Source organism: Lampetra fluviatilis, chromosome 11 (assembly GCF_964198595.1).
Source record: "Lampetra fluviatilis chromosome 11, kcLamFluv1.1, whole genome shotgun sequence".
In the NCBI taxonomy this organism is placed as follows: domain Eukaryota; kingdom Metazoa; phylum Chordata; class Hyperoartia; order Petromyzontiformes; family Petromyzontidae; genus Lampetra; species Lampetra fluviatilis.
The window spans coordinates 10,567,628-10,580,179 of record NC_136285.1 but is presented as its reverse complement, the minus strand read 5'-3'; the positions used below and the strand labels follow the sequence as shown (position 1 = coordinate 10,580,179).

Genomic DNA, 12,552 nt, shown 5'->3' with positions numbered 1-12,552 from the left:
GAGAAATGCGCCATGTCCATCAGGTTTCTTCAGCACCGGGCTGTTGAGGTTCGTACGCGGGGACTTGCTTCAGAGGACTGTGTTGTGTAGCCAACAAAGAGTAAACTGTGTGCGGGGTAAAAAGAAACTACAGTACTCCCCCACCCCTCAGCTGCCGACACGATGAATAAACCACTGAAAATGACTAGGGCGGCCAAAATAATAATTGCCGCTCGTACAATTTTTGCTGACTAAGGTTCTGTGTTGTAGGGAAAGTCAATATGGTGCCAACCGAAATGTGGATTTCGTTATACATTTCCATCAACGGTTGCGAAAACCTCTACAGAAAACACGAACCAAAGCTTCGCATACAACAACAAAAATTGATAAACTCGTTTTTTGTAAGTTACTGACTGGGCATAAGTTATTTTATTTGTGACAGATTCGTTTTTACAATGAAAAACAGAAGCCATTCAAATAAATAACTGTGCATGTCCACTCGGTTGAATGGGCATGGACTTATCAGCAAATAGTGCAAGAGGAAAATTAGTTTGAATACTTGCGTTTCTTATATGGTGTTCACACACCGCTTGCGAAACATCAAAGTAGAAACATGTTTTTATTTTGTGAGTGCTGGGCTTCCCGTACTCGCTGCTGTTTCACAGTTGCACAGAAACATTTTATGAACATTATTCCCTTCTCAATAGCAGTAGGTGGTGGTGCTAATAATGATGAGTAAGACTCATCTTTGCTGGCAGTCTTCAGTAAAAATATAACCTCCACTCATCACAATTCAGGGTCACGATATGACAAAATAACATTTTCTTTGTTAAACACTTTAGTGAATGTAGCTGACACTTGTGGCTGGAGGAGTCAAGTGAAACCATTACATACAAAATATGTGCTCTGGTTTCCTCCCAAATGTAAACACTCAATAATTGTCCGACAACACCTTAATATGGGGAAGAGTTTGTGAAGTTTTGGCGACTGGTCTGAAACCAACTTGCTACACTTTCCAACGAAACAACACAGCTCAACTGGGTGGTAATAATTTTACTGACCCTAAAAGGATGATGGGCCGAGTTGACCCAGGCTAGAATTTAAACTCGCCATGTCACAACTGAGAGCCCATACTGCGTTCCTTTTGAGCTGGACACTGCAACTACAACCACAAATGCCAAACAGGAAGCATGGGTGGTATGCAACACGTAAAAAAAATTTATAACGATTTTCTGAGGCTCCGCTGTTCCACACAGCATATCAACACCGCACGGAGCTCACAAAGCTGCACAGTACAAAACTACACACCACGAATGACCTCCTTCACAATCCACCGCTCAAAAATAGGAGAGGGCTCCCAAAGATCTACAATTCCAAGTTCATTTTACAAACGTGGCTTGGTGGCGTTTTATTAGCGAGTTCAAAGCGCTGCGTCAAACAAAGGCTGCATTTGCAGTTTCCCCCAACCCAGCAGGGCATGGCGATGGTGTCTCGTCTGCGGTCTGCTGACCACCTATGGCTGGCGAGATGATTTCAGGTGGCGTCCACTGGCAACCAGCAGTGCCCGCTGGCTGCTACTGTGAGCGAGCAATTTAAAAGGCTGCATTTATCTTCCATAAAATGGCAGCCTACGTGACCACATCATCCGGAATGCTTCCGAGATCTTGTCAGATCCTGTCGGATCTCGGAAGCTATATAGGAGTGAAGTTGGATGAAGTGCTCAAGACAGGTGCGCAGCAGAGGGCAGTACTGGAAAATCCTTTGCTGCACTGAACTTCTGTGCTCCAACGTCAAGTAGTATTCCTTCCTCCACAACCCCCCCCCCCCACACGGAGCAGTATCGAGAAATATTGCCAAATTACCACCATCACCCAACGTGACATGGGCAGGCCCTCATTCAGCAGTAGAATTACAAAAGAGGGATGTAAATGTACACATACGGTCCATTTTCTTCGTGGCCATTAGGTTAATGTTTCCATGCAGGAGCAAAAGTAAGCTGTCAGTTGAATATGTATCATTGGCTGAGCAAAAACAACTCCAAACCAACCGTAAACAGGAAGGTTTTTTAAAAGTTTAAATGTCAAACACATCTGACTCTAATGTAAATGTACCCTGTGTACTTCTCTATCATTGTATTCACTACACCAACAGGTCTTCACACGGGAGTTAAAAATGTACAAAGTTTAATCCAACAAACATTGGATAATGTATGATCTTGCAGAAGAGGCTTGTGTGTCTGTAACTGTTTCACTCCAATCATAGTGAGAAATTAAAATTTTTGTAACTTATAAAAATATTGTATTAAAATAGAAAAATATTGCAAGCAGAGATTTTTACGTTATTTCACCAAGGTGATAATGATGTCCTTTAACCAGGAAAGCCTCACTCGGTATCAAAACATTTTATCGGGAAGTTTGTGCAATTCTATTTATGAGAATCTGGAACAAAACAACCCCATGCTGTTAAGAGGGAACGATACTCAAAGCATCGAAAAGACAGACCCAATCCACAGATGTATCCAATCAACTAAAGCAATCGTGGACTAAATCCATTGGTGTACTGTCATCTCCTGGCCAACTTCCAGCCCCACCTCTATATTACCTGGTATGCAAAGGTGGTCACTAATCCAAGCACTCACCAGCCACAGCCCTATTTAGATTCCGAGATCTTTTTTAGCTGGAAGCATATTATATTTTTTGCGACATAGAATTGTAATGTATTACTTACTGTTAGTAGCTCAGCTTATTGGAGAGTATATTTAGTATACTGATGATACTATGTAGTTTATACGTTTTTTACGTGGTTGTTTAGTTACTATTAACATTCCTTCCCTTTATTAATGCTACCCCTCCCTTTGATGCTGCTAATCCTGCATAATGCACGGGCATAATATGACTTTGAAAACCCCCCGTCCACCTCCTACGCATTTCACAAGTAGTACTAATCCCATATCTGCATTTCCCATAAATATGCTAAATTCCTCTTGATATGCAAATTATTTTGTCAAGGCGCTCTTCCCCTTCCAACCCAGCTTAAATATACGCTCCAAGCGTGGTGGTGTTTCATTCAGACGCTGTCTCCCCGACAGACCTGGTCTTCACCTGAGGACGGCTGCTTGCGTTGTGGCCGAAACGTCGTGAGAATTATTTTATTATGTTTTATTTTTATTATTTTATTACTTCCCTTCTACGTGACTTTACCGAAAGAACCAAGAAGATGAATTCCGAGATCTGATAAGATTGGGCATATTCAGGGCGATTTGGTCCGAGGTAAAGTTTCAAGACGTTTACCTTCAACAAGCAGGTTAGGTGAAGAACACCCTATTGGCCCATTGCTCTATCAGTACAAACTTAAAAAATGTGGTAAAATACCAAAATGACCCATGCCTTTACAATATTGCAGGACTGCCCCGTCTTGATATAAAAGAGGAAATATAGGCAAGTCCAGGCAAGCGCGAATGAACCACGGTGACAGTGGACCATTAAAATGAATGTACACTGTGTATTTGCCCAAAGGGTTTTGTGCCCTTAAATTCTGAAAGGCCAAAGATAGAGTTTTTGCTGATGTTCAGTGTGGCCCAGGGCACGCTCAGCAAGTTTGGTCCCAATGCGAATGAAGATATCAGTCGGGATCCAAAATTTCAGAGACGTGGGCACTCAATTTCACAGATGTCTGGCTCTACGTGCACCTCCTACACCAAGTGCAGCCTGCATAATGGAAACGTTAAAAAAAACCTCAGTGTTAAATTGGTTTTCAATAATGTGGATTTGTTTGATGCTTTCAAGCAAATGGGTTAAGAGGGCCTCTGGCACATGGCTTTTATTTCATTTAACGGCATTAGTCTTGAAGGCCGAAATGCAAGGGGACACTCAAACCACATTACAGCCTCTCCTTTTGAAGGCCTCACATCTATACGGAGCGTATGACGACGCGACTACAACGATAAATAAAGGAGTGAATGTGTAAGTACACTGATTAGTTCAAGATAAGTCGTTTTGTCATGCAGGCCGACTTGTTTTTCGATCCCGTGCTAAAGCAGAAAAACGGAGCACCATTGGAGAAAAATAAATGCACTGTGGATGTTATTGCCAGGACAGTGTACGTATCTTGTTGCGCCGACTACAATTGCGTGTAATCCCGTGCTTCTGTGCACAATCACTGTGGATAAACTCGTGACCAAAAAAAACACAATTTCACAAAAATGAACACAACCATCAGTTATAAATTTCCAGAAAAAAAAAAGCATTTTAGCGGCTGCTCGTTAAAAGACACGGCTCTTACAGCAAAGGCTGTGCCTTTTTTTAGAGCATATCCATATTTTACATCTGAAAGCTCTCCACTTTAGCGAAATTAAGCCGAGGGAAAAGGATGGTAGGGAGCAGGTTTGATTCCCCCGCCCCAGAAACTCAATGCCATTATCAGGATTATGGGTCATGATTTGCTTCAAGAATTGATCATGTTGTCAAATTCTAATCATCTCGTATGTATTGTTCAGATTTGTTCTGCTTTGTTTATACAATTTGTTCAATTCTTAATGCAACATATAACATTAGCAAAATGTTTCCATAGGACTTGAATACATCATTCCAGATTCCCACATGCATGATTGAATCCACGTATAGTGAGTGTAATAACTGTTATTGTTTGGTGAATCAACATATCTTCAGATTATTTATGTAAGCGATCAGATGGGAACCCATTGAGTCTAAACGTCTCTATTTCAAGGGAGACCTGGTTCCCAAAACCATACCTTGTTATAACACTTAATATCCGTTTCATAATACCTAGTTAATGGCTTGACCGAAAGACCCAAATAATATGAATTCCTGCAGTCACGAAAGCTTTAATTCAATAATAAGTTAGTATAAAAATTTGCAGTTAGAAATATCTAGTCAGTTAATAGATGTCTGCAAATTTTAGTAAAACATTTTTTTAAAATGAACCGATGCTGATCTCATTGTATACAGTATACATTTGTGGAAGTTAGCTTGAATTACTGTGAGGACACTTTCACATGTGCTTTAAACACACAAGAAAGAACGTATCTACGTACGTATGCTTCGCTGTGCTTATGTGACCTCATAAACAATATTTTTTTTATTTACAACGAAGCGCTGAAAATGGATCAGCAGTCATATGCCTGGCGCTAAACAGTGCCGCGCTGTTTGTCGTTAAATAATACAATATGTCTGGCAGTGTGGCAGGGCCACGCCACTAATTTCAGCACCGCCCCGACGAAAGTGCATCCTTAGCGAACCGCTGGAGAAAATGTCCTGTTATTTATTTTAGCTCCTGCAACCCCAGATTAATTCCACGATGCTGCAGATGCCATTTTAATACAAAAGTACTGCTTTGTTCCAGTAAATTATTCATTGCCATCTTTTAATTGGCCGTGACTCCAGAACACAATGGTCTACTTTTGACGAAGATCCCGTGGCATATTATAAACGTCGGGGACCAGCAAGCTGCTGCAATGGACATCTTAACGTCTCTGCGAAGGACAGCACACCTTTTGATACCGCCGCCTGCCAACACATTACCGGACAAAGCCGCATTTGAGACAGATTCGGTCTAATTTAGCAGCGAATATAGAGACCTTTCTAAATGACATACGAATTATCAAAATTAAGCATCGATATGAAATACAAAAAATAAACATGTTGATTGAGGTTGTTGCAAAATGTAATATATTATGGAAAATTGCATTCTACAAGTCCTAAAAGGTCCCGAAGCAGGTCAGGCAATTATACAAGGTCATCCTAACATGCCTGTTCTTTTTACTATTTATGTTATGTAAAACAGCTGGTGGTTAATTGTTGCAGCAATTAATTTTGCATTGTGCATTAACGCATGCAACAGAACTGACTTGGTAAGCACAAAAAAATATTTTTCAAGGAATGGATTTCATTCAGCATCATATTAAGAATAACCTATTAGAGCATAAATATTGCAAACGCAAAGTGAATAAAAATAAATTCCACCCATGGATTTTCAACTGGAGCAGTCTGTCGAAATTATTTTGTACTTGGAATGACAAAAAAATCGTTAAGATTTTTAAGGTATCAAGTTGAATTGTGAGGGTTGCCCTTAGATTAATGGATTAAAGATTAGGTGGATTGATAGAGACTCAAAGATGATGGGTCGCTTTTTTATCAAAAGCTGAGCAATTGTGATAGTTGTATAGTTGTAGGCACAAAACCCTGACGCAGAAAGGAAATTATATCACTGACAAGTTTCCACGATATTCTTATTCCACGTGGAATAACACTGGCAATAACACACTGCAGAAAAACCCCCCATAAATGCTGACCGGCATAATATTGAGTGACATTATTCAATGAAATGCGCAATTCACTGTTGAAAAAAACCATTGGAAGCAGAGCAAGAAAGCTTGCAACAAACTATAGCGGTTGGAGGCGAAGCTTGGAATTTAACGGCAAAAGGCAGCAGCTACGGGCAGACGGTAACCGCTAAGTATGTGGGGCGTATTTAGCCTAAATATGTGCAAAATCCAGCAAGTACACATGCAGAGCCCGAGGCATCACTGGGCCCATCCCTCAGCGGTGACAGCAGCCCGTTTTCAGCCAAAACCGCACGCACACCACTGAAACAGCAGCCATCGTGCAACATGTAAACATCATTGCCCGTGCATTCTACACAGGCCATAAGAAATTTACTTTGGCCATATTTTTCATCTGGAATGTGCCCGATTTTGTCAGATCTCAGGAGTTAAGCACATCTGAGCCTGGATCTTTCTTGGATGAGAGACAAACTATGCACGACAGGTCTTATAGGCTATAAACTCCATGACTGCAGAGTGGACAGCCGAGGGCAATGCAGCAAAATCCATTATTGTAATGTACTCCTATGCTGCCACGTCTATGATCCTTACCTGAGCCAACCTACACAATCCGGCATATAGATAAACAGTCTCTATGACCCACATTAGATGGGAAGGCCCTCATCCAGTAGTGGCCTAAACCACCGAGATGTACAGTCAATTACCTTTGACCGTAAATTCTCCGATGCGTTTTCGAATTGTTACCGCATGATGTCCCATGTTTTAATCCACGTGTTGAAAGCTTCTTCCTGAAATGTATACAGCACAACTACCAAAACCTACACAGTAGCTTTAGCTTTGGTCCTACATTATTTATGAAACAGTTATTGAACTAACTTGTAATAATAATAATAAAGGTTACGTGTTCAGGGTACCGGTATTGTGTTTAAGAGTTACTGTTTACAGGTTATCAGTTTGTGGGTTTTATCACTGAATGTGATAGGCATGAACACTGCTTTGTACCTGTCATTAATTAAGGTGGGTAAATAGTGGTCAGTGCTTTAGGTTTATGTTTGACATACAATGTTTGTGCCGTCGCTTAGCAGTTGGTCACAAATATGGGATAGTGTCCGGGATGACAGTTCAGTGCTTTTGGTCAAAAGTCCCATGATTTTTCTTACAATTCTGAGAGCTGACAAGTTTGACAGCTGCTGATGTGCTGCTGATATGTTGCCAATATGTATCTGTGCATCAATACTTACTTTAGAAGGTGGTTCAGCATTCTACTAAAAGGGGCAGGCCTAGACTGCGGGTACCACAAAGGTACACCGATAATTAATCATGGCCAATTAGACCATACATCTTGCAGTCTGATGGCAAATTAGCATCTCATTAATCTAACGAGGAAGCTGGCCAAACCAGCGGCTTAAATTATTACTGCTACCTACTCAAGAAGTTGCCCTGTGGCAGACAACTGATGTAAATTAAATCAACAAATAACGCTCAAGATGATTACATGTATAAAAATGTTACATTATGATTGTCAGTTCTGCAATATAATCCCTCAACACAATCGTATTTATTTTCACGTGGACTTTGGGCAACGTTGTTGGTCTGTGCTGTATTTATAGCTTGCAAATGTTGCATTTCTCCCTTGCTTAAGGAAATTGCACACTCAGAGGGCATTCGTGTAGTTGTAAGGTATATAGAATGATCCATTATCTCATATTTTATTTACAACCATGTGAGAACCCCATTGAGAATTGGACTTTTTTTTCAAGGGAGGCCTGGCTTAAACAAGTATATATACATCAGCAGTAGCAGTCATAACCAATCCACTGCTTGATGAACGGCTCCCCCAAGCCGTTTCCATCTCACACCTCGCACCTACACACCAGCCGATTTCATGAAATCGACGGACGTCCTCTTGTCTGTATTCCATTCCCTGGCTGCCACTCTGTCATTATTCTCGACCATCGGGCATCATTATTTTTTAGAAACAAGTTCTGACCAAGCTCACTCTTGTAAGCAAGTTGATTTCTGCCATTAACCTGTTTCTCTGATACCACAGTCCTCTCTCTGTGTGTCTCACAATGTAATTCCAAGCGTTATAAATCATCTCCTTGCTTGGAACGACAGCATTACAAGGTCGACATTCCGAAAATTGGCACGTTCTAAACTCTAGAGAGTGCGTTAAACTCTCGTTCATCTCGCTAAGTTGTCCTCTGGTAGGTTTAAAACAGATTATAATAAATGATGCCGTTAGTCGTGGTAAAACATGACATATATGATCGGTAATGCATTCACAATCGGATACAAATTGATTTACCCAAAAAGAAAAACATACAAAGTTCAAAACCAAGCCAAAGAAAAGACACCATAGCTATGTTTCTCTACTCATACTCAACATTCGTAATGTATGACACATTATTGAAGATTTGTATAATGAAGGCTAAGGCTAAATCAGGAATATTGTTCATGACAGAGGAACTTTGTTGACTTGGCATCACGCAGCGCCGCAATGAAAAGCACGGCGAGAAAAGACATCGCAATGTTGGCAAACACCGACGACTTCAAGTGACAACAACTTAAGCTGCTGCTGCTACAATAAAAGGTGACGATACAGAAGATGATGAAGACGACAGGGGGGGGGGAGGGGGGGTCACGGTCTCCTTCTCTCACCGCGAACTCCTCTGCAAAGCCGTCCTCCCCGTACGCGTCCACGTCTCGCAGCGAGGCCACCCGGGCCACCAACTTCCTCAGGATGTCCACAAGCTCCATGGCCACAAAGTGCCCCTTTGCTCCTCACGAACCCTTCGAAAGCTCCACCACCACCACCACCAAGGCAACCACCGTTCACGATTCCGTCTCTGTTCACTCTTCCTATCGTCCTCTTCGTTCTCTCCTCTCACCTTTTGCTATAACCCACCACCCACCCCCCAATTGCTTTGGCTCGTCACAGTAATTGCAGCACCTCCTGAAGACGACTTCCCCCGCTTCGTTCTCTTCCTTCTCCACCACCGGCGTCACCACCGCCTCGTCTCTTGAGCCCGGCCCGGCACGGCCCGGCCGCCTACCCCGTCGCCGTCGGGGGAGGCGAACCTCCTTCGCGATTGTCCTGCCCGAAGCCCTCGGGTGCTGCTCAGCTGCTACGCATGGCTTGGTGGTGGTGTTGGTGGTGTGGTGGTGGTGGTGGTGTTGGTGGTGGTCGTGGGGGTTGTGGTGGTGTTGGGTGTGGTGGTGGAGGGTGGTGTTGGTGGTGTGGGGTGGTGGGGGTGTTGGTTGTGGTGGTGGTGGAGGGTGGTTTTGGTGGTGGGGTGTTGGTGGTGGTGGCTCCTCGCCGCCCTTCCCAGTCCCGGAGCGCCCGGACCCTGGGGCTTCTTCTAAGGGGAGCGGCCGGCCATGGGTGTCCGGGTGGTGGTGATGACGGGGGGGGGGCGACACGAAGCGAGAGGCGGCCGAGATTGAAGTGGGGGGGGGCCGGGACACGCACGGGGCAGGTCCGAAGGGGGCGGGGCTGGAGCCCGCAGCGGGGGAGGCTCCTCCCCCTCTACCTCCTCCCCCGCCGCGACGCAACCCAATTGGTCATTGCAGCGCCACGTGACCGCGTCTCCCCATCCGCATTGACGCGGGGGGTGAGGGGCGGTGGTGGGGGGGGGGGGGATCCCCGCCATGTTGAGTAGGGAGACTGCGCGGCGTTTGCCATTAAAACGGCCACAGGAGGGCGGGCGATAACATCACGCCAAGCGGGCCCTCCACTACCCCCCCACACTCCTCCCCGAAGCAACGACGACAATTTGACGCTTTGCAGGCGGTCAAGCCAAGACGCAAAACTGCGTCCGGGACCAGTAGCGGATTGCGGCTTTCGCTTAAGCCCTTAGCAACATGGCGGCGCGAATTATTAGGACCGCCCTCATTGGCGGAGAGGCCCAGTCACGTGGTTTACCGGATGTCACGTGGCGTAAGAGAGCTGCAGTGACCGGAAACCGCGTTCACGCGCCGTCTTGTTCGGCCCCTCACCGCTACCCATGTCCTCTTACCAAACCAAACACACAAAACACAAAAGTGTTGTTTATTAGATTGGGTCGTCGTAGTTGAAATGTTTTGGGTTACTTCATGGGGGGAGGTAGAATTGTGTCGCTTATCGAGATATTGAAGGTTGTGGGGTGGGGGGGCACGCCTTACACTGCGGCCATGTTACCACAGGGCTTGGCTTGCGTGATGGGCCATGCAATAAACCAACAACGTGGGACCATTTCAAAATCTAATTCTTATATCCAGGAGAAATCCCGGCCTGGCCATGGCCAGGGGTTGGCAACATGCGGCTGAGTCTCTTTAAAGGAGTGCCCATATTAAAATACCCATTGTCTTCGTTTTCACATGCGTTGCGGCTCTTTAAATATTGAGTTGGGTTTTTTTGTTTGCGGAATTCGAACAACATGGATCTTGTTATTTAGGTTGCCGATCTCTAGGCCATACAACCCACAGAGTTGAGACCATTTCAGAATCAGAATCTTGTCTGTTCTGGAGAAATCCGATGAGCTATGAACGCGATAATAAACTACAAAAGTGATAGGCGTGCAAACTATAGGAAAGGGAAGCAAGTTACTAAAATGAAATTAATAAGTTGGAATTACATGAGTAAATTTTTCTGCACTAAATGCAAGCAAGGGTAAGGCAGCAAAATAACGAAAAATCCCAAACCAAACCAGGACACCATAGTCCCTCAATACATTGAAAACGAATTTCTTTATAATTGCTGTTTGTGTTTAGTTTTCCATCCACCTCCGATTAGCACGGTTCGCTACGTACGCTGCGAAATAAGTTCAACGTACAGCACAAACTTCGTAAAAAACTTAGTAAAAAAAACTTAGTAAACTCAAAGACAGACATATACACAGATACATGACATACATGACCGAAAAAAATCACGGTGCGATTGTGTCCATGCACCTCAAACTATGGAACCGGATAATAGTGAACCACTAGTTTGCTCGCCTTCAACAGAGGAACAGCAAAACTTCACGAACTCTTATGACGCCCTCATTGTGGCTAGCAAACCTGGAATATAACTCAACGTGTAAGGCAGCAGATCGGACCATAAGATATAAACGAGATGAATAAACTGAGAAAGTTTATTCGCGTAGAGTCATTTATATGGACAATAGTACACGTTCATGGAAGGACCATTCGATTAATGTCCTGTTGACTTCGCAGAGAATATTAATTCCTGCAGTCACGAAAGTTTTAAGTCAAAATTTAGAGTAATATCCATTATGGATTGCTTATCACATTGCAGATGTTTAATATAACGGAAATCGCGTGACCACTTCAGCCACTAGAGGGCGCTATATTGGCTACATAACCGTACAATTAAATTGAAAATGATGACACATTCTGAATGTGTGCATCACAAACCAGTAGTGTATTACCATTACAGTATCACCTTCCACATCAAGGCTACATTTCCACCACTGTCATCCACGAAAGATGCCATATGTATAAGAAAATAGGGCCTGAAAAAGCTCAAGTAACCTCGGAATCATAAGTAAATAGCAAATAGGTAAAAATGTAAATCCCAATAAACATAAAAAGATAATGCACACGAAGAAAGCGAATTAATCTCATTCAGATCTTGTTTGTATCTCATTTAATCTAATCCATTTTTGTTTTATATCTACGTGACTTTACCGAAAGAACCAAAGAATATCTCACAAGGTGTTTATGAATTCGTACAGGGTATGGGCCTTCAAATTCATGTATGATTTGGGCCCCCAATGAGCCAGCAACCTATTGTGCTGTACTTCAATTCTTCTATGTTCCCACCTTCACCAACCCACAGTTACTGCCTCGCTGAGTCTCAAGACTTTCTTTTCATGAGGGTTCAACACTGAGATGTTTGGCCAAATCCGTTCACCAGTGTGTGACTTGAGGGAGGCATCTACAGTACGGGAAAAAAAAGTGGGACGAGAGGACAACATCTTCTTGGTTCTTTCGGTAAAGTCACGTAGAAGGGAAATAATAAAATAATAAAAATAAAGCATTAAATTAAATTCTCACTGAGAATTTTATTTTAATTCTCACTGAGAATTTTATTTTCTCACTGAGAATTTTATTTTACTCTCTCAATGATAATTTTATTTTACTCACTGAGAATTTTATTTTAATGTTTTATTTTTATTATTTTATTATTTCCCTTCTACGTGACTTTACCGAAAGAACCAAGAAGATTAATCTGTGCAGTCACGAAAGCTTTAAATCGAGAGGACAACACTAAAAGCTCCGCAAATATG

General features: G+C 43.1%; 2 protein-coding genes across 2 annotated transcripts in view; one reads left to right on the top strand and one right to left on the bottom strand.

Moving 5' to 3' along the window:
• PTPN12 (protein tyrosine phosphatase non-receptor type 12) overlaps nt 1-9,727 on the bottom strand; it is a 68,086-nt gene extending 58,359 nt beyond the window's left edge. The window contains exons 1-2 of the mRNA XM_078860951.1: nt 9,234-9,727; nt 8,942-9,171 (exon numbers count right to left, since the gene is read on the bottom strand). Coding sequence (XP_078717077.1) covers nt 8,942-9,040 — 99 coding nt within the window. The 5' untranslated portion in view covers nt 9,041-9,171; nt 9,234-9,727. The remainder of the gene's footprint in view (nt 1-8,941; nt 9,172-9,233) is intronic.
• The window catches only part of LOC144934793 (guanine nucleotide-binding protein G(t) subunit alpha-1), an 84,555-nt gene that overhangs the window by 13,452 nt on the left and 58,551 nt on the right, over nt 1-12,552 (top strand). The gene's annotated exons all lie outside the window — the stretch shown is intronic.